At 37.8% G+C, this 27,920-nt stretch overlaps 1 protein-coding gene across 6 annotated transcripts in view; it reads right to left on the bottom strand.

Moving 5' to 3' along the window:
• The window catches only part of PLCB1 (phospholipase C beta 1), a 376,017-nt gene that overhangs the window by 68,975 nt on the left and 279,122 nt on the right, over nucleotides 1–27,920 (bottom strand). For all 6 annotated transcript variants that reach the window (XM_084513180.1, XM_084513181.1, XM_084513182.1 and 3 more), the window contains exons 15-27: nucleotides 27,544–27,614; nucleotides 26,805–26,901; nucleotides 22,335–22,419; nucleotides 21,135–21,259; nucleotides 20,074–20,228; nucleotides 18,197–18,361; nucleotides 16,214–16,313; nucleotides 13,718–13,822; nucleotides 12,816–12,925; nucleotides 7,588–7,720; nucleotides 6,647–6,700; nucleotides 5,078–5,297; nucleotides 1,089–1,269 (exon numbers count right to left, since the gene is read on the bottom strand). In XM_084513180.1, coding sequence (XP_084369306.1) covers nucleotides 1,089–1,269; nucleotides 5,078–5,297; nucleotides 6,647–6,700; nucleotides 7,588–7,720; nucleotides 12,816–12,925; nucleotides 13,718–13,822; nucleotides 16,214–16,313; nucleotides 18,197–18,361; nucleotides 20,074–20,228; nucleotides 21,135–21,259; nucleotides 22,335–22,419; nucleotides 26,805–26,901; nucleotides 27,544–27,614 — 1,601 coding nt within the window. The remainder of the gene's footprint in view (nucleotides 1–1,088; nucleotides 1,270–5,077; nucleotides 5,298–6,646; nucleotides 6,701–7,587; nucleotides 7,721–12,815; nucleotides 12,926–13,717; nucleotides 13,823–16,213; nucleotides 16,314–18,196; nucleotides 18,362–20,073; nucleotides 20,229–21,134; nucleotides 21,260–22,334; nucleotides 22,420–26,804; nucleotides 26,902–27,543; nucleotides 27,615–27,920) is intronic.

Below are 27,920 nucleotides of genomic sequence, written 5' to 3'. Positions count from 1 at the left end.
GGAATGAGAAATTAACTTACAACATCATCCCAACTATGTGGGTCCGCAACATTTTGTTCTTATAAAAAGTAAAATCCCTGAGATGCAGCCAACAATTGTTACTGTACCCCTGCGGCACAGGTAACCGTGTCCACGCACTCCTGCTGGAGCTGCTCCTGCTGCGTAACACTGATATGGTTCATGTACAACTGATGATAAACAGCACCGCTTGGGAGCCGCAGTTCTGTGCTACGATCCATGGGAATGAATTTGTGAAAAGGCCTTGCTGAGCGATTTAAATTCATATCACTCTTCTGCCCTGCTTTTTGGATGGCAGGACAGAACAGACAAATCACTTCAGACACCAGCAATGAGGTAAAACATCATATAATAGAAAAAAATTGTGAGACAGGATTGTCTGGAGTTGAGAAACAGTTTGCACTCCCATAACACCCTTTTAAAAATGTTCTCTTCTGCCTGAGAACATCCATCAGCATCAGCTGCCATCTGCCCAAGCTCCTCTATTGCAGCTCAGAGGGCTATGATCTTGCTGCAGTTGTCAGCCAAACTCCAGCTGTAAAAACAAAGTAGCTGGGACTGATGCATGCAAACTATTTCTTCACCATACACAGATTATGTCCTGCATCCCCTGAAAGCATTCGTCTGCAGTAGGAACGCCGTTTGGCAAAACTCTGTGCCCTGGGGAATGTTTGAAGCTATTTTCATTTATTTATTTTCATGCTGTTTGAATTTATTTCCAGTTAATACTGCCTACTTGAGTATTGTACATTTAAGTGGCAGAACAAAATGGGAACATCAACTAAAAGCTGCAGAAAACTTAGACATATGTAACTAGAGGTAAGGACTCAGTGCCGTAGCGTTAATAATAAATCTGTTGCCTTTCTGCCTTCTATCCAAAGCCCTCCAAGTATGTTAGAAGTGTTAGTGACAAAGTGGCACAACAACCCCTTGAAGTAGCAGTGGACCACATGGGAATCAAGATATGAAATGGACTCCAACTGCAAGGAAGCCCCACTTCGTTCTAACATCACACTGCTTTCATTACTAACCCAGAGACCACTAAAGAAAAGCAGATGCCATAAACGTACCAGCTTAATGTGCTCTCGTTTCTGGTACTTTTCACTGTAATACTGTTCCTGTCGGAGATTTAGCAGCTGCTGTTGCTGCTTCTCCTTCAGCTCGACTAGCTTCTGGGTCATTTCAGAGTCGAGTGCAGCTAATTCTTGTTCAATAGTTGAAGAACTGTGGTCTGGGCTGCCTGTTTCAGATCTGCAAAGACACACACACACACACACCAGCTCCAAGTCACTAGGTATGCATGCTCTGCCCCGTATTTAAACCCTGTTTTTAAGGTAGCTGGTTACATGTAGTCCATCAAATAAGTTTCTCGGCACCGCATATACAGGAAGAAGATGATTTTAGCTATGGCAAATCCACTAATTTAATCTTAGCAAAGAAAACAGTGCTAATTGTTTTCTAATGGGATATGTATTACTTTTAAACCTCGTATTACAAACCTGCCATGTGGGTGGAACAGGACTTAGTATAAATGAGCTATAAATGAAACTGCCAGGATTTCCTATAAACATGTGCCCATAGAACTTATTTCTCTACTTCCAGGCACATAACTTGAATTTCAGAGCTTCCTAGTCCTCAGCAAAAATGGTAAATGCTAAGTATTTTGGAAACAGAGTCATCCTTGCATATGCTTAGCAATAAATTTAAGAGCATAACTTTACATCTGCATTTATAAAAAGCTTAAAATGGTTAGGAACATCCCTTTATTTGGTATTTTCTCCCCCCTTCAGGAAATGCCATGCATAGCACACACACAAGAAAGTGCTCTATGTATGGACTCCTGACTTCAGGAGGAAACTTAACTTCCCAGTGGGGAATAAACCTCAGAAAGTCAACACATAGGAACAAAGAAAAAATACAAGAAAAAGGCTAAAAAGCAAACACCAAGGACTAGGATTTATTTTTATTTTTTTCCTTAAAATAGAAGGAAGGATAGATGTAATGGTAATGGGAGACACGATGACACTGCTCAACAAAAAAATAAACAAAAAATTGCAAAAGCAGTATCACTCTCAGGCCAACTGCAAACTAAACCCAAGAAAAATGTTTTTAAAAAAATATGATTATGCTGTGTCTCTGCTTGGCTGCCATGTTTACTGCTGTACTCAGGTGTTAAATCAGTTGCCTGGGAAACCTCAGGAACAGTGCATGAGATGGACAAAACAGCAAAACCTTGAGCAGAGAGGACTGACTGAGAAAAATGAATTTTCTATTCAGAAATTTGCAAAGATTACAATGCAGAGAAAATGCTGCACTGGCTGCCTGTCTTTTCTCACTCAGGTTCAACTTTGCAGCTGCTGTCAATTAGCATAACTTCAACCAAATAACGTGAATCTGCTTTCATCAGGCTGAGGATACGCACCAAGGTAGCCTATTTGTATCTCTTGTATTATTGTTGTATTTGAATATTCTGCTATGATGTTAAGTGGTATCAGTGTGACAGGTGAGAGTAATTTACATACAGAGCCACAAGACAGCATTAAAGAATATTAAAGTCAGCAAATTATGCCATTGCCATATGCTATATGTTTTAAAGTTGACCTCTCTTGTATTTTTGGCAAAAAGAAATAAGGCTAAAACAGTAACACTCTGTTAAGGGACATGATCATTAAATAAAAACTTCAGAACTACACCAGCAAAATATCTGTGTTTGTGTTCACTGAAGTTTAACTGTCCCATAGACATTGGCTTTACTGAATCTTTGCCCCATTTTAGACATGGGCATGAAACACTGATTGCTTCTGATCAGAGACAACACATTTTAATGACAATCTGACGCAGAGACTTTGCACTTACAGGTAAATAGCCTCAGTAATAATTTAAAATGGTGAAAATTGCCTTTTCCCTTGGGATGCAGTATTCTATTAAAAGTCTTCTGCTTGAGATAATATGTACTTGCAAGTTTGAAAAGGCCTAAATATGTACTCCTGCTCCTTAAAAATTCAGCAACAGATTTTTTAACCTTCAGATTTCTCAGTATCTTCACATGAAACTTCACATCTCTGAAATCACTGTGACAGCTCCCCGTAACAGAATACAGTGTTTTATTGCATAACATCATGAATGATTTATGGTCAGATCATAACAAAATAAAAAACCCAAATCCTTTTTAGTTAAAGAAAGATGAGTCATTTATTCAGTTTGTTCTACTTAAATTTGAATAGAAGATGCTAGAGAAAAAGAGGAACAAAACAATATCATACTGTTTTGTCTGCCATTATCTGTCACATACACTTATGATGGAAAATACAATGAATAAAATATCACTGTGTATGCAGCTGACAACCAGTCATTAAGGGATTTTAACTAATTCAAGTGTAGAACCCAGAGGCCTGAAAACTGGCAACAGTTAAGGCCACCTGAACATACATATTTTATGAGTACTAAGCTCTTACTAAGCCAAAAGACATTCTGTCATTGGCCAAACATAAATGAGTAAGCTCCTTCCCAGGGACAAGATATGGCCTGAATCTTGGTCACTTACAATTAGAGGTACTATCAACAAGGGTAGTAGCTAGAGCTTGCTCACACCTTTTTTCTCCAATGGTCTCCTACCAAAACAGTATCCAGTTGGTTTTTTTAATGCTCATTCAACATCTTCATGTTCAAGATCTGCATCTATATCAATTTTATGCAAAAGTTAAAAGGCTCTTGTGGTTATCTAATTACTTTAAAGAAATAGATTATGTTAGAATTAGAAAGCCGCTCTAATGGGAGAAGGAAAAATTTAGGAGGGTACTCATTAATGATAATTATTATTCAGTTTTAATAGTATTAGACACTGATTGTACCTACATGTGCATACGTTTTGCCAAGAGTTAAGAAAGTTCTTTAGTAATGTAAAGCTCCTTACCATATGAATAAGATGAAAAATGTGGAAAGATTAACAAGACCCAACAGTGTTTGCATTTCAAACTGATAATTGCAAATGCAACTTTCTTTTGTTATCTGAACAAATAATAAAAATGGTATCAGCAAACACAAAGAAATGAGCTACAGTGCAATGCAAGACTGAGAAAGAGACGTAGCACAGAAGGGATGTGCATGCAGGGGCAAAGCCAGTCAATCATTAAGAGATTCCCAAGCGGTGCGAATCAATTATCATTTAAACTACAGTCAGATGTTAATAACTGGCAGGTATTTCTTTCACCTAACTACACATGTGATGGTTTTTTACTGTAGTATGAGTTTTCTTTCTAGGGCTCTAACTTGTAGACAATGGTCTCCATCCAAAAATTCAGAACATCCATTCTAATCACAAATAACATGAGGACTAGATTTTGTTTCTGTTTTGAAACTGGAATCTTGCTCCACCACCAGGCAGCACACTGTGGTGGCCCAAAGGGAACCGCTGCTCAATATGGGCAATATGACTATGTGTGCTGGCTGCAAAACTTTCTCCTTGCTTGATAAAAGGTGCTACATTATGATGTGTGGGGCAAGTTTTCAATGAACTGACACCCCTTATCCTAAAGGAGGTCAAGCATGTGAGACAGTGGGGTGCTCTGGTAAAATGTGCTGCAGTTGACCTGAGTAGGAAACTAAAATACATTATCCAGATAGGGTTTCAGTTCTTTGATGCCTCAGTCTGATTCCTGAACTGCCCCTAGTATGTAGGGAAAGCCCAATCTCACTGCTTGCGATTAAGTTTACTGCCTAACCATTGGCTCATGTTGCCAGTATAGCTGAAGCACCTACTACCCACAACAGAGGACTACAGGAAGGCCCAAGATAAATACTGTATGAATTTGTTTACAGGAAAAGAGGTATAAAATTGTGAATGACTTATCTGGCTTCTAGCAGAGAATCAGTGTATCATAGAGAGGGCCTTTTTTTTTCTGCTGATTTCCATGTCAAAACACCTGACTTCATTTTATCTAGGAACATTTCAACTTTTGATTTTTTTCCCCTGAGATCTAATGTCACCTCCATTAATTGTCTATCATAAAAGAAGTAAATATATCTGATGTCAAAGACAGGAAAGCTGCATTTAACATACTTTTTCTTACTGTCTCTTTTTGCTGTTTTTTCTAAAACTGCTCTTCGTCGCAGGTAGTCATTTTGGATTTCATTATACTTTGCAGTGTGCTCTTTGATAAGATCAGTGGTTTTCTTGTGGTGCCTCTTTACAAGGTCCTTCATTTCCTTGTAGTGCTTCTTCTGAAGCTTTACAAACGACTTCTGTTGTTTTAGCTCCTCAATAGTCTGTGCTTCCACTTCTACAATGATAATAACAAAAGCCACTTCAATTTTCTAATAACATATGATTTCAATCAGAGAAATCAAAACCAGCAGGAATGAAACAAAGCATGCTTTCTTACTGCTGGTCAGTGAAATGTGTTAGCTTACGCTAACCAAGTAGACTTCTCTGAAAATAAGCTAACTAGATTGAAAACACTGTGGCAAATTTAATTAAGAGTAGGAAATGAGTCAAAAATTTAGAACAGCAGTATGTCCAGCAAAATAAAAAACATACTTTTTTTTTTTCCCCTCAAACCCTTTCAGATGCAAAAGATTCATATCAGCCTGACATATAACATCATCACCTTACAAAGGTATGGTCACTGTTCTTTTTTGTAAGCACTACGTCAACACTTCAGGTCTTCCTTCTCTCTGGATGGGCTACTTAACATATTAATGCCTAAAACCCCTTTACAAACAGCATTTCAGCACCTGCTCCTCTGCTTTGACCTGCGCACTGGCTGGAAGCAGCTGTCTCAGTACCATCATGGCTATGCAACAGATTTCACTTCTCCTGTGATGCACCAGGAGGGTGATGGACAGCTGTCTGCCAGTCTGGCAAGGCATCAGAAGCTAAATGCCAAGAATTGTACTCCAGAGCTGTCACTGAGAATAGCAGCTATCTGAGGATGTCCTGCTTGGTGAACCAAGCTCAGAGTTCAAGCTTGGTGTCTGCTAGTCTGACCTGCATAAGCTCACCCCAAATCAGCAACTGCAACAAAAAAAGGTGACGGGCCAGACTGAAGACACCTTCCCAGATCTCACAACAGATTGAGTATATAGAAATGTTGGAAAATGACTTGAAAATAATGAGTTAGGAGATTTGCAATCTAAAATATGTCTCCAAGCTGAAGGATGTGACTCCCAGCTGCACAGCAGGACTCTATCTGACAGGCCAGTTTGCTTAATGCAACAGAATAATTTCAGTTTTGTATGAGTGATAGGAAGGATACAAGGCTAATGGAGATAAAATCATTTCACCACTAATCATAAGAGTAATAGCACATTTAGCTTCTGTTCTGAGCATAATGCTGTTTTTTGTCTGCATTAGATGTAAACATTGTGCCTATGAGAATGCAATAATAGAATAATGTTTAAAAATTCCATGTTGGCACCTGATGGTGATCTCATGAAGCGTGTGTTCAAACATTGAATAACTTCTTAGCTGAGGAAGAAGATATGGTAAGTGTATTTTCTATGAGTTATTGCAGTCACTATCATTCAAACAAATGTTTAAGTCAGATGGCCCATTTCATTAAAAATACATGTATATTTCCATTGACAAAAAAGTGTATCCTTTATATAATGTAAGCTGTATATTTAATACCTGTGAGGACACTCTGAATAAGATCTTCTGTCTTTGCAGGTGCTTTTACCGAACCTAGAGGTAAAAGAGATGACCGATATAAATTCTTTTAAAACAACCACCATTCCTGTGCCACTAGACTGCATATTTAAACATGGCATGTGACGCAGGATACATGCTGAAACAAGCATTTATTAATCATTTGAGAAAACACATCTTGAATAGAAGAGAAGCAACACAAAACAACACCAATCCTGTGAACTAACACAAAAAGGTAATCTAAAAACCCTCCTGAGCGTCCTTGTTTTACTTATGAGGTGGGTGCCATTGAATTCACTGATATGACTCACATGAGTCATTTAAGTGGTGGTAATAGGCTGATGGTTAGTACAACTGACCTATATTATGATGACAGTGCAAAATATCTGTACACAAGATGAGTCCAGCTCCTTGGAAGTCAGATGGATCATGCCTATGAAGACTACATTCATTAAATTATATACACTGTGATTTAACAAGCATTTATTATAGGAGATACATCAATATGGAATACATAAGTATGAAAACCTGTATTTTGTGCATGGAATAAGATGTAACTACTTGCATAAATATAGCATATTTGTAAAAACAATTTAAAGAAATTCCTTCACTTGCAATCACAAAAAAGCACTAGCAAACTTTCTTGCTTGCAATGAACTTCAATTCCACCACAAAACCAACTCTTAAATACAAGGTACTTGTATGACTGAAGAGTGGCCCCTAACAGCAGGGTGGGAAAATGTCCACCCATTATATAAAAAACAAGTAAACAAACAAACAAGAAAACACCAAAGACCCTTTGTTCTCGAAATGCAAAGCACGTGAAAAATGATCTACATTTCTTTTGAAAAGACGGTGTCTTCTTTTATTGTTTTGCTTGTGTTGTTTGTGTGGTTATTGTTATGTTTGTTTTTTGTTTTTACCTGGTGTTGGTTGGCTATGGACAACCTGAGTTGCTGGTTTCGGTGTAAGAGAGGCAATGCAATTTACTCCATTTTCTGCTGGTGTTGGCCTAGGTTCATTGTTAGCTTCAGACGGTGCATCTCCATGGTCCACCTGAAAATATGAAATGATTTACATTACTCTCTCCAATTAACAGAATTGAAAATTTCCAGATGTGATTTACCCTATTTTTCAATAATATTATGTAGATGTTACACATAAATCATTCTAACAGGGAAAAAAAAGTATCTTTAAGAGACCCAGTAATCCAGGTAGTTCATTTTTGCAGGGCAAATTTCAGGAAGAAATAGAGCATGTATTATTCTGCAGAAGTATTTTCATTTTAAGTTGATATAACTCATCAGGGACATTTTTCAGTACAGTATGTATTAGTTGCACCAGATGTGAAATCTGTATTTTATTGAAAAGTATTGTTGTCTGCCATAAAACCTTTCTAGATGTAATGTAGAAGGTGGCAAGAAAACGCTACTCAGATCCCTGCTGTGAGCAAAATGTGAATACAAAATTACTTTTAAATTTCTTACAAACACAGTACTATCATTATTCACTGTTCTTACAGCACAGAGACATACTTCTGATTCCCAAGATCTTACATTCTTGTAATTACACTCCAAGGATAATATGTAAACAGTACCTCCATCCTGCTGCATAAATACTTCTGTGGTATCCAAATATTTAAGCATTTTCTACAATCTTTTCTTTCTTTCCAGTTTCCCAAAAGCTCAGGCTTACTATGCATTGAACATCTTGTAATTTTCCTTGTGGCCAACAATTTGTAAATGACAAGCAAGCACCCAGTGCTTAGCAAACAGAAGGTCATTGAAAGCAATTTTTATTTTGAAATGGCCAAGCCCCCCTTCTTGCTGTCCCTGCAAGGGGCCAGTTGCCATGGTGTCTCAGGGTAGTCTTGGATTTGTTCCTTCAGCTGCTCCCATTTCACTCTGATGGTAATCACATTACATGCAGAGGCAGGATACCACAGTTGTTTTTTTTTTTTTTTTCCCTTGATTACTCTACACTAGCAAAATATCAGCCTGCACTGCATCAATAGAAGCAAAATACATTTTGATCTATTTTGTGCTGCTCCTGCTGCTGATTTCCTTCATCTTGGTCTTGACAACGTAGTCTAAATTGCAAAAGGATTTCCGTCTCAACAGCCTATTTCTACCAAAATTATAGGAGGGAGATACCCTAGTCAGAAACATGATGCAATTGAAAACCAATGCCAGAAACTTTATTTATCTCAAGTGGGAATTACTGCAATAAAACAATGAAGAACATGACCTAGCCGATGTTTCTGACAGTAGAACAATGTTCCTGGCAAAAGCTGTAGCTGTGACCAACGCTTAGAGACATGGGTATCCCCCTTGATTCCCCTTAAAATATATTTCTCACAGGATGCTATTCATTAGTTAGATATAAAATAAAAATACTATACAGATCATCAACACTTAATAGAATCCCTATTTTCTAACAAGTTACTGCGCCAAAAGTCATTGCTTGGAAAATGGGTATTATCTTCTTTGTGACTAGTTTGTATGTGGTATGAAATGCTGCATCACGGATTGTTGAGAAGCTATTAATATAGCCTGTCGGTTCTGGACACAAAACATCTGTTTCCAGAAACTAAAGCAGAAATGCGAGACAGGATCAGGAAGTGAATGAAGAGTTATTTTCACTGCATCAAGCAATCTAATCTCATTAAAAAGCACTTTCTTTTCTCATAATTCATGACACAGAATGCTAAAGCAAACATGATTTTCCCTTAGTGGAGAATATTTTAGGCTCTTTTTAAAGATGATGCAATCCAGCCTTAGAATTTATAGTTTTAATATTCACAGAAAATGGTTTATATTCCACTTGTTGCCATGTCTTTTGCAAGACAGTATTTTTACTATGTAGAAAGAGCCATGCTCATACAGATACATACCTATATGGTATTTTTTTTTAATTCTGCAGAGAAAAGAGCCTGCAATGGATTGGGATTGAGAGATCCTCCTCTGGTATTGAGTGTATCTGTGCTGCACTGCTAGACTAGGTGGACAGTTTTGAAGTTGGTTTGTTTCTATCCTTGGCGAAGTATAAGTAAGTCCCTCTACAGAACTGTCAGATCAACATAATTTCCATTATTGTAACTTGATCTGACCATCATAATTTACAAAATAATGGCTGCGTCTTCATTTTAAATAGTGGTATCACATATGCTAAGTGCAGCTGCTCTCCTAGAGATTTTTTTATTTATTTTCTCCATCAAATTTTTTTTTCTTTAATTAAAGGAGCCAACTGGACTGATTACACGCATTTGATTTACATCCAGGCACACAAAACAATAGTTTCTATTTCAACACTGCTTTATGGGCAGAGACAGCAGATCCAATGCTCTGCTGCTTCTCCTGTCATTAACAAGCCCACGAGGCCTCCAGAATAAATTGCATGCAGCCCCAGGGACATTACAGCAGCAGGGACAGCTGAAAAGCATTTTACTCTGGGTAGCTTCTCCTAGATCCCTAAACACTTCTGCACCCATAACTGTGGGGATGAAAATATATGAGCCAGTTACATCAATCTGTCTTAAACTGGGATTAATTCATCACCAGAAACTACCAGCTGCAAATTTCTGCATAGCTCATTCACTTTGTCTATAAAGGTTTGTCCATAAAGGGCAGGGGAAGAGAAGGCAACCTTCACTTCCTGTATGCTCATAAAAATACACTGTGCATAATAAGTATAGCTAAAAATGCAAAACCCACATTTCATGTATTGCAATGCTTCCATTCTGCAAAGTCCTGTCTGCAATAAGAGCTCTTCTAAGACCTGGCTGGAAAGCAGGACTTGGAAGTTATGAACTGACCAGAAAGCTCAAGGTAGGAATTCATGTTACACTCATAATGGGAATACTGCAAAACTAATATAGAATAGACACTGTAAGTTTTATCAGCATTCTTCTTATTTGTTATTAACAGGCAGTATAATTTGAGGCTTAAAGAAAGGCTAATTTATTCACTTAAACAATTCACTCTTAGATATCTGATTTGACTACTTCTTTGTGTAAGAGGTCTGAGCAATTTTTGAGATGCAGCTTAAACTTCTGGGCAGCAAAAAAAAAAACAAAAACAAAAAAAAAACCCTCAGTTTTTCCTCTGATAGCTGCAAGAACTCAGCTCAGATAAATAAATGTGTGTGAGAAGAGGGAAAAGGGTGTGGGGAGTTAGAATCTGTGCTTGGAGGTAGCACAGCTTTGGACACATTAATGTTAATAGTGTGTAGATTTGAAACTGCATATAGGAAAATTGAATCCTGGTGTACTTCTGTGTACATATCTGGCAAACATACTCGGAATCATTTAGCTATGTTGCCAGTTAATGTAATTATTAACTACTGTGATTCTTGTGGGTCAGTGTAAGTGAACAAATCATTCAGCCCTGCCAACTGATGAAGAAAATATCAGATAAAATGATCAAGCAACTCAAGATTTCCAAGCACAGCCCGATTGCCAAATACCTTACCTAGAATGAGAGTTTATAAATAGAAAGTAACAATGCCGTACTTAGATTGCAACTTAAAGTGGCAGTTTTGTACCTGTCCCTTGCTACTTCGTGTAATTGAATGGTTATATATTTTTAGTAAATGCACCACTGCAATCATTACAGTTTTCGTTTAAAAAAATATTTCTCTGCTACTCCAAAACAAGCTCCTTTATCCTATGAGCTTTCCAGCTCCTTGACACATGGTAACACTACCTAAGTGCTACAATTCAACTTTCAATCTTCTCATTTGCTTTAGAAGATATTCTGTGACAGAGTTTTCTGCATATAAGCCTGTACAAACCAGAGGAATCTGTACTTTTTCAAAAGTAAAAATGACCTCTAAGGTATTTAAAGGATTATGTTAAAAAAAGACTTTGCTATTAAAATAGAATCTCATGTGTAGAGCGTCCTAGATAACTGTCTAAGATACTACTGAGCATTTCACATTGTCCTCATTCAGCCGAACTTGTGATACTGCACAAAGAGTAAATTGTTGGCCACTGAATTGTAATGACTTTCACTCATTTGGTCTGCTTTGGGAATGTATTCTTGGTTACAAAATCTAGTTCAATGAGGCTTTGCACATCTGAGAATTGAAGAAGACAGTCACTATACATCAGGGCAGTTTAGGATTATAAAGTATTTCTGCATCTCTGCTAGAGACCTGTAGAGAGTGCCTTTTGATTCACATGATGTGCCTTACATCTGACACAAGCAATCTTTCAAATACAACGTAGATATTTTCAAACAATGCTAGAAGATGTTCCAGTGACAATATCTGGAACAGAGACACAGAACATTTGGATGAACATAATGTTTATTGGAAACAAAAGCTAAACTGTCAGTACTCTTAAGTATGCTCAAAATTACGTCTGTGCATTTGTACGTACAACTTCTCCAATTCTGCAGAAAATCAGGGTTTAAAGGTCAGTCCTTAGGTAACTGTATATATCCAGATACCTAACAACTGAAACTATGGTTCTCATAGCTTTAAATAAAACTAGAATAGGTCTGAATACTTAGCTGCATTATGCTCTCCTCCCTCTTCATGTCTCTTTCTAAGATCTATGCAGGGCTGGATCAGGTGACCTCCAAAGACCCTTTCCAATCTAAATTACTGTATGATTATACTGGGTCTCTTTAGGGTATGTTTAGAGAGCGTATAGAGACATCAGAATTTATGAGATTTCAATGATTCTGAACAGAATAAGCTCTCAAGAAACAAAGTGCTGTAAAACAGAGCTTGAAATTCTAAAAAAAAAAATAAAAATCTAATACTTTCAGGAAAAGCTGTTGATACAGAGTTGTCATTTTGTAAGGGTAACTTCATCATTACACTAGGAAACAACAGGCAATGACTTAAGATGGTTTAATTTACTACACAAGAAGCCTACATATCAGCAAAAACCTAACATGTTTTTCCATTTAGCATTCAGTGTTTCTTTACCCCCGAACAGTAATTTGCACCATGCACAACATACTGTCTGCAGCACAAAGCTACTCTGTTGTAACACATCCTAGTCTCATTGAGAGACGTTTGTAGGTGCTTAAGTGATCAACACATGCAATCCCCAGGGACTTTCAATATTTGTCTTATTAAGAGAAGCAGGTGCTTTTAAATATTGTAACATACTTTGCAGAGATTATGAAACCTCCCTTACCTCTTTCTTTACCTCTTCTTCATCTTCTAGAGTCAGTGCTGCCAATTGCTTAGCTCTCTGCTCCATCAAGTTTACATATCTGATTGGATTGGATAAGGCCTCAATCACATCTAGAAATAACACAAATACATCAGTTCCAAACCCCTTATGTTATGCACTCCTCAGGCTTTAAGAAGCTGTATTTTTCTGTATTTTTCCTACAGATCTGCTGCTGACTGATACACCTAGGTCCTAGAAACATTAGTGACAGAGAGTATGATGATGGTATCATCATGCACTAGTACTCTAATGTGAACTCTGATTTTCTGCTTGGGTCATGTCAATGTGCATTTTTGTGAATATGGTGGTTTATGATGGACGTTCAAAGCTTCCAGCATCAGCCAGCTTGGATCCTACTTCGTATGAGGTACAAAGAGGAGCACTAGTAAAAATTATGTTGTTTAAAAAATAAAAACAACAAAACAACTATATGGAATATATATACATATAATAAACTGAAGATGCATAGCATAGTCTTTTAACCTATCCTGGTTTAAAGCTGATTCCAAAACACGGTACTCTATATTAAGCACAACACTCTCCTCTGCTCCTCTCCTTAGGGAACAACCATATCACATAAGCAAAGTGTCATCTGTGTTTTAGTGGCAAATGCCTGACTTTTTCCCTCCTATAGAGTTATACAGAATCTGCTTAAAAGAAAAGAGTTAGCCCTAATCCTAAACCCCAGGAAGACAGCTATAAATCAAGCCATCTTGTATGAGTAATGAGACATAATGATCCAATCAGGTGCACAGGTTTCTTCACAGGACTGTTATCCCCAAATGGCAAGTTGTCTACCATCCATTAATTTTGAATTTCAATTAACCTTTATATTCCTTAGCAGAAAATTTTCACAGAATTACCTGCGTAAGTATCAGGTACGTAGTCTTTGACCTCTATGTACACAAAGAGAGCTGGCAATGTCAAAGGTTGGTTCCTCTCATTCCTCAAACAGATGTAGTGATAGCCTGTAAAATAAAAAAGAACCAGTTCAGAGCATAAACTCCTCCACAGGTACATCCATTGTAATTGTGTTATCATTTGTTATTTATACTTTGGCTCCAACTGAGCCAGCAGCACTAGGGACTTCTGGTAGGGAAAGATTTACTTGAAGGATTTTAAAGAGAAGAATACAAAGGGCCATTAGAAAGGCACGTGATGCTGCAGTTTAAAGTAGTATTTGCATGTTATTTTCACATCTCTGAATAACACTAAACACTGTCATTAAAATAATTTTGGATGCATTCTATTTTATTACTTTTGGCTGGGTTGGTTTGTTTGTTTCATAGCTCCTATTTTTGTTTTCTAAAAACATAGCTGGTTGTCCTGTAAGAATAAGGGTATGGTGTTACAGCACAGATTAGCCAGGTTAAGGTGAGGTATCACAGATGGGGCAGCCCCAAGCCCCTTCTGCTAGCCACTGACCACCCACTCCTGCTCCTTGTCTTGTGCACTGACACATGCCTGACTTTGTGGATAGGCAGTTCAACAACCTAAATTCCATAAGAAGCAACTTTCAGAAACCGCAAGGAGTCTTCCCCTCAGTTTAGCTCCCCCAAATGCCTCACCATAAGGTCAGACATGTATTAATGCCAATTTAAAAACAGTGGTGGGAGTGCACAGGTAGGAATGGAAGAAATGGACTTTCAGTCCCATCAAACTGTCACAGCTTTGGAGTGTTGCAAAGCTGCATCCTCTGCCTCACAGATCAGTGCCTCCCACACCATGGCTGAAGCTGGTGTCCTAAGGGATGATTACAGAGCCGCATGTACTGGTAGTGGCTGGACACAAGTCACCAGCAGGATGTGCTTATCTGGGGGTATCCTCAGTTGGCTGATATGAGAAACTTCCTCTGAAAGTAACAGCTAAATTGTTGCTTTGGGAATAGTGAAAATTCTATGGATTTTGTGACAGTACAATATAGTTTTCAGTAATGTCTCAGAAAAGACTTAAATTATGTATTACAAAGGTTTCTCAGTTCCTTCTAGCTCCTCCAGCAAATTTTCAGCACGTACACAAACTAAAATCAACATGCTGTTCTCCATCACATGCTGTAAACTAATGCTTACTGGAGTCAAAAGGACTGAAGAAAAGCCCTGCAGATAAAAGCTCTCAAAAGTGCTCATATGATTTAACACAGTGGCCTCTATTCGGAAAAGCACAAACCTAAAAACACATACATGATTTAGTGCTCTGCTGAAGGGACTCTGTGCCACATGAAGGGTAAGTGCCACAGAAGGGGATCAGCTGTGGTAAGAGCTCACTTCCACCAGATGAGGGAAATCCTTCATAACTGCCTTTCTTCTCTCCCATAAGCTGTCTTCCTCTGGAGCTCAGCAGATCCTCCATGAAGCGATTTTATCCACTAACTCAGCAGAAAATATACCTGGCATAAAAATGTAGAATTTTCTGCTGGGTTGATTATCTGAGCTCGCTCACAAAAAGGTGTGGAGGTAGGCAGAGCTGACACAACAGAATAGCCAGGAGATGTGGGGCTATCAGACTGGAGAGAGGAGAGAGGGAGAAGGGAAGGAGAAACAAAAACTGCTGAGGAAATCCTGGAGCAATGGATGCCCAGCAGTCACCTTCATCTAGCTTGTCTGTGCTCACAGTGAAGCCACATGACCCACACCAGCTAAGGGACTGGTGAGACAGTAAGTGAAGGGACTGATTTAGACAGCACCTTAGCTCAGGTCTCCAGAAATAACAAGAACAACTGCTAGATACAGGGATGTGCGTTTTGTGCTCTTAAACTGTGGGCGAAGCTAGGAGCATGTTTATGGCCCCTAATTTAGGTTCCTCTTGTCATACAAGATGATTTCCAGTTAAGTGGACTAATATGCAATAATAATATGTTTTCTAAAAAATCAGCAATAAATATTCAAGTCATTTCGGGCTGATTTAAAGGTTTTGTAGATCTACAACAGCTTGCAAACAGGTCACTTGATGTATGTATGTAAAAATTAGGCTAGAGGTGCATGTTTTGCTCTAATTCCCAACCATATCCATTCTCAAAAAGATGACATCAAAATTGGTTGCTGCTATCCTCTTTGCTCTCTGTACAAGAAGTGTACAACTGCATGTTTTAGCATAACTGTGTGAATATGAAGTTGATCTATTGAAGACCAGCAAGTGCCAGCCATGTCTCTTGACACTTAATGCTAGTGGTTTTCCTGGTTCGTTAGAAATTTACATTTCTGGTGAGATATGGTATTTTCCTTTTCAAAGTTAAGATATATCATTCAAATCCCCAGTTGCTATAAATTTGCAGGCTTGCTGCTGATTTACAGTGGTCATGATTTGAATTTGCTGTTTATTTTCACTACACGTTGTCTGTCTCAATGGAGAAAAATGTTTACCTGGTCGAATTGCTGAGACGGGTAATATCCGGTGGCCAATAAATTTCCCTCCTTCCTCATACACTGCTAGCCTCAAACATGCGAGGGAAGGTAAAACAACCTAGAAGGAAATATTTCTACATTATTAACTTTCTGCTCTGAATGAAACAGCTCCTTTCAGACACAGCAGACATATAGCAGACAAAGTTCAACCTACCAGACAGTAACACCTACATATCCACAGAAAGGTCTTACCATACAAGAGATCAGCGGGTATGTACAGGGGGTATGCATCAAAATAACTCTCATACAAACATTTTTCTTTTAAGAAATCTGAGGTGGAAAATGAGTATAGTGTGTTCAACCCAGCAATTTCAGTATGGTACAAGGGACTTAGCTCAACTCTTATAGCACTTGAATGCCATTCTGTTTACTGCTTATTACTCAGCCTGACTTTTTTTTTGTTTGTTTGTTTTGTTTTTTTCCTTTGTGTCTGTGCCAATGGGATACTTATTTCTGAGAAAAGCCACTGGTAATGCTTATTAGTGTTGAAAACTTAATAAGCAACTCAACATGTTTTCTGGAGTGTGAATGTCTGAATTACATGAACCACGTCAACTCCAGTAAATTTTTTCCAGTGCTGCAGCCCACTCACTGGCCAGGCTACAGAGGTTTAATCGGGTGGGATGTTTACTAGCATTGGATGCTTTCTTGGCACTATGTAAGAAAGAAGACCAAACGGTGAAAAAAGAAAACAAGAAATTGAAAATGGCTAATAAACTACCCTACTAAGATTTGAATTTTTAATATTATTTCAAAAAAAAAAAAAAAGGTAGTATAATTTATCTAATTTTCTTGTATGCAAATATGCATATAAATATACATATTTTGAACCTGGGTACAGACAAGTATTTTTTCCACAACATGTCACCCTCAAATTTACATAGACAATGAAAGAAAAACAAAAGCAACAATCAAAAAAAAAAGTCTCTATAATTTATTTTCAACATTACTAAAAATAGTAATCTATGCTTCTCTGAGCATAGAGGAAGGCAGGCACGATTGTAACTAAATAGAGAAATGAAGTACACTAATTAGAAGTTCATTACAGAAGAAAAATCCTACTGATGTTTCCAAACTTAAGCTTTGGCAGGCTGCCAAAGGAAAGTTATTCAGAAAGCAAAATATTCAGGGAAAAGGGCTGTACTCCCTAGAAAGCATGGCTGCAAGCACCAACTGTATAAACATCTCAGTGAACTGTGCATTTGCCTAGAGATATTAAAAATATTTTTTTTTTTCAAATACCTGGATTTAGGAACCAATTAACCTCACAGTCCAATAAACATAATCCAGATAGTAGCAGAGATATAGAGAACTGGCTGCAAGGATACCGTGAAGCAGAATAAAATATTCTATATATTCTAGATAATCCTACAAGATGCTCAGTATTTTCTACTCCTATGTCTCATTTCAGGTAGATTGGGATTTATACAGATTCATAACCTACCTTATATTTATATTGCACACTGTAGAATTAAGCAGAGATAAAATTGCTTTGAATGAGCTAGTTTGGAGAGCCAGCTTGTTACAACTGTACTCACATCATCATGCTCAGAGGTTAACAGGATCTGCTTTCCAGCAGGGCTGTTCAGCCGAGACAATTCAGCTAAACTGCTTCTGAGTTCTGCACTTGCTCATTTATAGCATGGCACTGCACCATACTATGCAGATGTGTCTATTGTAATATTTGCTCTTTCTCGCTGCTGCATTCTAGTTATACAACCAACATGACTTGAAACTACTTTATTTCAGTAGTGGCTGGGCATGGCTATAGTAGCAAAATTATACCAGAAATAGTTAATGACAAATAGTTGAAGTAGTAACTATTCAGCATCCGTTTATCTTTTCTTACAAATGCAAATTTTCAGTAAAACACAGAATTACCCTATTGAACAATGATGAATCAAACACTGTGAAGGTTCAAGAAACAAGTGTTACACCAACCTTCTTAAATACTATGGTTTCCTCTTCCCAGACAGGATTAACTGCATTGCCTTGAGAGGTCTTGGTCTTTAAAGCTTTTCTTCTTGTATCCACGGGCAGGCCAAACATGTCAACTTCAACATAGGTACCCACTTTTTTATCAGAAAGAAACTGACCTGAAATAATCTAAAACCAAACAAAAGAGGGATCACTAGAGACAGCTTTAGTGGATTAGGGAATGAGTAGCTGAGTAGCAGGTGGATAATTCTCATTAACGATCAGATAGAATGAATTTTCAAAGAAGAAACAACAACTAAGAAAACCACAAAACATCAAAAAACAATAAACAAAACCCCACCGTTTAATATTGCAGGCACAGAAAAACAACTCGGAGGTCTGATTTCCTGTGGCCCTGTGACCGTGAATTCCCCTATGAGCAATAATGTGGCTGACATCATGCTGCTGCCCTTAGCTCAGCAGGAATACTCATTTGGATCTCATTCCTCAATCTGATTGCCTATTTCCACAACATGCTATCTCTGAGATCTCTAGTTTCTATCCAGTTTCAACAACAGGTTCAAAAGATAATGCTGGAAAAAAAGAGCAACTACATATGACTTTTACTGGAAGGAAAAAAAAAAAAAATTAAAAAGCTGGTATTCTAATAAAGGCTTTTCATAGTTTATTTTCTAGTTTTCTTTTCTAGTTCTTAACAGGAAACACAACTCCCAGCTTTAAAATGTAAAAGACCTGCAATTCATTCAGAAAATTGAAGATGCACAGATAAATACAGCAGTGCCACTGCACCTTAACAAATTCAGGTTTTCCTGAACCAAGTCTAATTCTGTTCTCAGCCGGATCATGTATGGGCATTGCCATTATACCTAGCAGAGTCTTCACTGAGCAGGCAGATGTGGCTGCCTTCTGACAGTTGACTTGTGATTCCAGGTTGCTCATTCCTGTTAAAAATGCTGTGTATCTCCTAATAACTGGTGAATGACTTCCACCTCCATTTCATAAAATTGCAGAAGTATGTGCCTTTTAACCCACAAGAGGAACTTCCATGATTACACGTCACCATGAAAGGTCATTCCCACGCAGTTGTCTTCCCCCCCATGTTTTCAGATTATTACTTCATTCGTAGCACTCTGAGCACTGATCTGCTATGCTTGTGTCTGCAGCCTGAGAGGAAATACTTGTTTTCCCTCAATGAAAACAGAAGGATATTTTGCAGGTGGATTCTATAATACAGACACTGTTCTAATGGACAAGTCCATTAAAGGCAGAATGGGATTTCAGAAAGTTTATGCTTTTATAACTTAGAGATATACTGAGTATAAACCTGTGTCATAGCCAATGCAATCTATCCCTCTAAACATTCATATAAGTAGTTTTCAATTTGCAGACTCCTGGCAGTCCTTGAACTTTGTTAGAGGTCCTTAAAAAAGGAACAAAGAAAAGCAAGCTGGCAATGACTTGCAGCTGACATTTATGGTTCCACAGATTTGCTGGAGAATTTATAGTGAACTAGAACTAGAAAATTTATACTAAACAGTGTGCTGTTCTACCTATTCCAGTGCAACTGACCACTTCGTAACTGTGTTTTAAAATCAGCCCTTTGTTACTAAGAACACAGCCATGCTATTCTTACATTCATTAACTACCCAATCACTTGCATGAAAAATAATATATATAATAAAAGTACATTTATTTAACCTACAAAATGAAATATGAGGCAGAAGATCCTCTGCAATTTAAAAATTAAATATTACTCTATGAAATGAAATGTATTTTATTGTCTTGAATTACTGTGGTCATTTGCTAGTCCTCTGCACAACAGAAATACACCTATGCACTGACATTGTCATATGAATATTTTTACCAGTATGTATACGTACCTTGACAGACAAGGTGTTAGCTACTATTCCATCCACTATACCTTCAGTAAATGGATCAAAGTGTTTGTCTGGTCTTCTCATGAATTCTGGCTTTAACCTGTATCCGCTTTTGCCGTTGTACTCATACATTCCCATGTTTATTTGCATAGACAAATCTAGGTATTAAAAGTATCAATAAAAATTAATTCCTAGATTTTTCTAACAATTTAGAAAAAGCAATAAAATAATATTATTTATTGTAATTTCAAACTATAACGTAAACAGCTTTTTATGGCACAGTGCTGCTTGTCAACAAAAGTTTCAGATGTGATTGCAACAAAAGTTTCAGATGTGATTGCAGCTATCCTCTTGGACTCTTTCCACAAAGAAATCACACGCATAAAGTGTCTTTCAGAAATTACTCAACAAATAACATTTTCAAATTTTAAAAGGAGTGTTAACACTTGGGTATTGAGTACCTCAGCGTTGTACTGATTGCACTGTTGTATTCAACCCATTAAGAGGACAATGTTTCAAACTCCTAATATATGATACCAGGTGCCTGATGCTTAGTCGAAATTAGAGATGTTTTTATTACTCTGTGGACTTCTAGGCTGTGTGGACTTTTGCTTTCTCAGAACAGATGTAAACTCTGAAAACAGCAAAACCTATTTCAAAAGTGACTTGTGTATCTAGGAGCCTAAATGTTTTTGTTTCTAAAACACACTTTTAAAGTGGAATTTGCTGTCAAGTCCCTCATGTCTTGATATACTGAGACTTAGCAAGACATGAAAAAAATCACTGCTCATTCTCAAATGCTGCTTAATGGTAACCACTTACAAATGACGACATTATGGAGACCACGAGGTTTGCATATTATGCTAGCTGTTAATTACCTGTTAATTACCAATATTCTATCAATTACCAATATTCCTAATTAAAAAAATAAACTGTGTTTAAAATGTTAATGAACAGCCTCATAGTTCAATCACTGGACATCTTTTGATGCATAAAGCCTTTTTTACTTACCAGTCAGAAACTCTACGAGAGAAGTACAAAATTAGGAGATGAGCACAACTTACCTACAGTTTGGAAGTTAAGAGCAACCATTTGGCAGCCAGCATTCCAAAAGACTTGCGGCATGTAGTTTGAAGAATCTACACGCGTTCCCTTTGGGTAAATTCGGCTTAGCTGCATTTTGTTGTATCTAGATGTTGGGTAGTTAAGATTTAATACATGTGACAAAAATGACTTTGCAGAGAGGCTGCACATTTGCAGTATTTAAAAGCAGATGATCTTTACAGAATGGGAGTGGGGTCTGTATTAGATTTCTGCAACCATAATGCTTCCAGAGATCCACAATTTTGTAGATATGATAAATATGGGGTAATTAAAAGTGCTGTTCATGTACAGAGCACTCAGAATAAGCAAGGAAATAGCACAGACATATACTTAAAAATACAGCATTCGTAAAATTCCATTTATCATTATGGTTCCTAATTTGGAATTTTTCTTAAGACTGCATTTTTAGAGGCTAATTCGCCATAGACAGCAAATCTTCCTCTGGTGGGGAGAGAAGTTCTCAGTTAAAAAGTAAGTGCTCTTCTGGAATGAGAATGAGAATTGGCCTCTACATAAAGACAGAAGTGATGAGTTTGCACTTCTTATAGTTGAGTCTACAAATCTAAGAGATGAGAACATGCTGCAGGTTATCTGTAGAAATTGCTTTTCATTAATCTTCTTCAAGACACTATTTTATCTTGATCACTTTTTTCTTAACTGCAACCATGATGACACACATTGAGAAGCATCATGAAGTCTAAACAGATTCCTCCTTTTCTTTAAATATTACAAGGGAATAAATTTTGGGTGGCAATAGAAATCTGTGCACCTGGAACTGGAGTTATGATGGGAATGAAAACTTTCTTGTATGACTTTGGAAAAAGCAAGTCAGCCACATTTTGACAATTTGCTCACCATAACTCAAACCACTTCATACAGGATGATAAATTTAACATTGAGAATACAAATTATCAGGTCTTCAATATGTAGTTTGTACCTATTCCCTCTAGTCCTAGCCCACAGCACAAGGACTCATGCCAGCTTTTAAATTAGCTCATCAGAACTCAGCCCAATTAATTCATCCAGGAAGACAGTCAAGTTTACAGATTTCATTTGGGTTCCCTATTTTCCCAGCTCCTGTCTTCAAATTTCAATAAAGACCTGTAACGGATCTCAGATATAGAAAGACTAAAAAGCATCTTTCTGAAAGTCAAGGATACTCCACAAATTCCACAGGAGACTTCGTAAGTTGCTCAAGCCCTTTGGTTTCCACAAAGGAAGACATTTCAAAACTTTTGTTGCGTTCTGAAATTTTAAAGGGAGGAGAAAAACAGTGACATATTAGAGCATGAAATTGTATGCAATACATGAGCTGCAAACAACTGGTTTAGTCTCAGTCCCCTGATCTCATCTACTGTTCACCAGCTCATTTCACCTTAATCTTAAAAGGATTAATGCACACAGGCATTTCCTGACAGTGGCAAGCTCGCTCTGTACACAATCAAGGGTTCCATCCAAACTCACGCTAACACTGCCCCAAATTAAGTGGACTTGCATTGCCTGAGATTTTTACTGTACCAGCTGCAGATAACAGAAAGTCAGCTCAAGGTTAGAGATCTCTCGTGTTTGCTTGCAAAATACCATGTTCATATATTTGAGAGGTATTGTCCAAAGCTCACAGGTGAGACATAGAAGTATTAAGGCAGCTTTTGTGGGGAACAGAGGGTATTGACAGATCTCTAAATTTTTTGTGGGCAGACATAATGGCTTTGAGCCAATTTCAAGCTGAAATAACTACTGTCCATAACAGATTAAACTAAGCAGTATCCTAGCTGTGCCTATAGTGCCTTGTTATTTTCAGTACATCAGAGTAAACTCACATCTGTCTCTAACAGTCACGGAAACTGCTACCTAATCATGTCAGATGGTACAATCCTATGTCCCAGCAGGCCTTCAGGCCTAACCTTCAGACCTAACCCTGGACTTGTCTGAAGCACCAATAAACTCCTTTACTTGGTCAGAGTTTCTGACCTGACAGTGGCAAAAAGCTCCTGCTGAGTGTATAATTAGGTGGGACTAAACATTCATTTGCGTATCCCTTGTTACTCTCCTTTGCCTGATGTTTGCACAGCCTTTCAATGTACCCATGTGATATGCTGTAGCACAGCCTAAGTCAAGACCCTTCAAGCTTCAATATTTTTTCTATTAAACTTTTATACTGGAAATAAGGATTCCTGTAAAATAACAGCTTCCCATTTCAGCACAATCAGCTCCATAGATTGCCTACAAGGGACTACAGCACTGAGAGATCACATCCATTAAATATATCAGCACTGCTCTCTCTAGAAATGAGGTAAACAGAGCATGTAGTGAAACATGAACTCTCTAGCCTAACTGCTTTATTGAAAGCAAACAGTAAATCAGAGAAAAAAGCTTGCCCTCATCCAGTATTTGAAGGAATTGTGCCACAGTAATCCAAGGATGGCCAGGAGGCCAGCCTGGCTGGCTCCTTGAAGTCAAACTGCGAAGCTGCAGGAGCCTGATAAAACTGAACAAAAGCACTCGTCTTGCAGAGAGAAGCAGGATCGAAACAGGTGGGCATTTTCCTTAGAGGAAGCCAAAAAGGAAACAATGGCTCCAAAGATGTAAGGAGCTAGATTGTTTGGGCCAATGTAAGAAGAAAATGTACTGCCAACTTGTGATCTGTGAACTAGACGGTTGCAACTGTTCTCGCTGTATGTTGAAGAGTCAGAGGATGACTACGCTGTTCCAGAAATTATTCTCTATCTCTAGGAGAACCAGGACTCATACTTTGTAGCAGTCTCTATTTCTAATTAGCAACCAACACGCTACTTCCATTATTTATAGCTGTTGTCTCCTAAAGGTGAAAGACTCCTGCCATTCCTTCAAGGCTGCTTTCCTACCACTCATCTTCCTTTCCAACAATCAATATTCTCTTTTTCTCTAGATTCAATTCCAGACAGATCACTTCCCATCTCAGCTCCTTATAACATCTCTGAGATGATTCCCCTTGCTAATGGGATAGCACTAGCAATGCACACATACAGTGCTAATGTAGACTATGAGGCTATCACCTGTATAACAGATCAGTTTGTTTTTGAATAGGCTTTCATGCATCTGAATGTTTTGATGTTGGCTTTTTTTTTTTTTTTAAACTGAATCATGAAGTTTCTTACGAATCATTTAAGAATGATCACTGATTCCCAGGAACATGCTATGAAAGGAAGCTTTCTTGCAGCCCCTAATAAACACTTTGTATCACAAGAGAAACATTTCAGTTGATGGCAACCTATATAAAAAAGATCAAATGAAACCTCGTGAAATGACACTGAAATACATTAGATATTTTTTGTTTGACAGTCCTGTTCCACTTCTTCATCTCATTGCTTCAGCAGTTACTTACTTTGAAGTGTGTCCTATGAGGAAACAGACTGGTTGTGTTCTACCTCCACAGTTATTTGACAAATGTAAGACTGCTATATAAAGTGTGAAAAAAATACTCAAGGAAAGAAAAAGAGCATTTCTTTTGTTCTACTTAGAATACAAGTGCTAGACTTTCTTTTTTTTTTTTTTTTTTAGTAGTAGTAGTAGTTTACTGTATCTCTTGGCTTTATCTTAAAGCAGTGCATCTGCAGAAAACAAGAACTGGTAGTTACTAAATGACTCAGTTACTAGATGTTCACTGCTTAATCAAACTCCTAAATAAGAGCAGTTATTGCCTTGTAGTATCTGGAGAGGATTAAGAAACCTGTCCTTTGATGAAAAGACTGTCCCAGAGAGGCATTTCTCTCTCATGATATGTTACACTGTGCTGTCTTATCAAGAGGAAGTCACTGTAGAGTGGCTAAACAACTCATTAAAAACTCTGAAAAACTTGAAATAATACCTTGGAATAGTTACAATTACTTGCTGTCAGAGAGGGAAACCTATCTAGTGAGGGCAATCAGGGGACTGTTACAGATCCAGTTGTATTCAGTATTTCTGTTAACAAGCTCGATATGAGACCAAAAAATGTACTTCTGCAACGTACAAATGACAGCAGTGAGATGTTGTTAACATCATGGAGGCCAGGATCACAATTCAAATCGAATTATGAATTAGAAAATACTGAATTAGAAAAAGGCTATAACACTGAAAGATGAAAGTTTATGCAAGACAAGTGCAGAGCATTACGCTTTGTAGAAAGGTGGCAGGTGAATGAAAATGCAATCTGTGAAAAACTGGACAGGCATCAAATTAAAAACTAATCTTCTTTCCTTATTCAGCTCATCCTTGCTGAATTTAATGAAGGTTCATCAGTGGTTCCAGGCCAAGACTAAGACCAGAATCCACAAGTCTTGATATAGTGGCCACTGCTTTGACCAGCTGGCAACATTTGCCTCATAATGATTTTTTTTTTTTTTTGACACAAGCACCAGATATATTAGTCCTTTAATATTATGAGTTCTCAGAAACAGTATGATTGATCAAAGGTCACATGAAGACTTAGGGTTAAAAATGTGGACATGAGCAGTTCTTCAGAAAACACAAAACTCGGAAAGGCGCAGGCATGTGAACAGAAGAAATCTACACAAGAGAATTTTACAACAGCTGCATCAGCTTGTCCTGCTAGGATTCACATGGCTCCCTTTCCAGAAGGAATATTAGGGATATGGTTTAGTGGAGGGCTGTTAGCGTTAGGTTGGAGGTTGGACTCGATGACCTTGAGGTCTCTTCCAACCTAGAAAATTCTGTGTGATTCTGTGTGTGAATATCTCCTTCCCACTGTGTACTTGCAACTCTCATTAGAGCTAATGGAGATTATGAACATTCAAGGGACACTACAGTAGGGAACAAGCACAGCTCTCTGCATGATTTTGTGAATGCTTATGTGTATGCCTGTATAAATACACAAAAACATACAAACAGGCAGATAACTTCTTATATGTTTATTATTCAAGATGAGTAAATGCAAAATCTTGTGTACAGATACGGACTTATGCACCAATTACCTGTCCTCTGTTAAGGCCTCCACAAATCCTTAATAAATTAAAATGCTATACGCTTCTTTAACTAAAAAGCTCCAAGAGCATATTGCAACCTGTCAAAACAAAGTGAAAAAGGGCAGGCAAACAGTAGGGGGTTCTGCACCAAGAAAGGAAAAGATGCTGCAATGTTTACTGAGGATGCCACAGAGTGCATTCCTAGGAAGGCATCTTCTGTAAAAGCCCACGGGGGATAAAGTTATGGCTTTTTCTGTACAACACACAGAAGCAGGAAAGAGTGAATTCGCATTTGCGGAAGGGCACACTCTCTGCTTACACTGAATGTTATATAAAAGTAGCACAGGGAAAACATAAGGCACTTGCTCCATCAGACAGAATATTTATGACCACTTTTCTCAAACTCCTTAAGTTACTCTTCAGGTATGGAAAACAAAGACAATCTAAGTAAAACATTTTTTAAAATGTTTTAGAAATGTCAGCATGTTTACTGTTGATGAAGCTTGATATTTAGACTAATGCAGGTTTCAAAATAAATATGGATTTATCTGGCTGGATACCAAGGAAACACCTCTGTCCATGAATCTAATTGAGAGGAAGCCAAGTCATTATTTCTCCAGAACTTTCTTCCAAATACTTGCTAGGTAATTTTCAGTATAAGATGCCACTCATGCTTAGCTTACTTACTTTTTGATACTTCAAAGGACTCAAACTTCACAGGCTGAATGTAGTTCACCAGGTTAGACATCTCTTCTGTGGCCATAGCCTCACTTCCAGCAGTACCCTAGGACAGAGAAGGGAAGGCTGAAGTTTTGGTGTGTTAAATTCCATGGTGGCCATCAGGGGCCACAAACACCAAAGCCCAGTTTACTGTCATCCATGGTACCTTTCACTAATCCTGGCTTAGTGAAATCAATGCCTCACACTGGAAGCTTCACGTACTAATGAAGAAAATATGCTATAAAATTTAAATGTTTAATTAAACTGCTGTTGTATTCATTCTTTATATGTGGCTTCTAGGGAAAGGGCTGTATTACCCGTGCAGATGGCATGAGCTACACACACAGTGCTAAGCACATTTACCAGTACTATAAGACAAATAAAAATATAGCTTTAAATTTTCAACATCCTTTTTTTTTTTTCTCTAAAAATGATAAATATACCACAAGCAGTTTTCTAACACATATCAGCTGTGGTGTTAAGTCTTATTCCTCTCTAAATTAAAAAATAAAAATAAAAATAATAAATAATAAAAAAAAAATCAATCGTGCTTCCAAACTGAATGACAATCTGCTTCAGAAAGTTGGTAATTCCTAGTGTGCTGCCCTCGTTCCTCCACTAGATGGCAGTCCCACTCCTGGTAACACAAGCCAACCCAGAACTGGTGGAATCGACCCATCACCATAAAACAAATCCATGCTCTTACTTCATCCATCGACGACTTTTTACAATCATCATCATAGTCATCATCATCATCGCTCTCAATCTCTGCTTCTCCTAAAACGTTTTAAGCAGAAGTTAATTATTGGCTAAAGCAATAGCTATAAATAAAAGGGACAAATTTGTTAAAGATATGCAAGTAGCACTGCTTAGAAGATGTTGTGCATGTGCTTTTTGTGCAGCACAAATCAAACTCTGTCTTGAAGGATATGCTCATCCTCATCACTGTTAGGTCATTATCACCTAACTAAACAAAAACTCTTGCTTTGCAGCTGCTGGACACTGAGTATTGGAAATCACGTGTATCAGCACTAAGAAAAGAACATCGTGGTGTGCAGAGTGTGTATGTGTAGTACTACAAAA

This window comes from Aythya ferina, assembly GCF_964211825.1.
Source record: "Aythya ferina genome assembly, chromosome: 3".
Lineage (NCBI taxonomy): Eukaryota > Metazoa > Chordata > Aves > Anseriformes > Anatidae > Aythya > Aythya ferina.
This window is presented reverse-complemented; position numbering and strand designations above follow the sequence as displayed.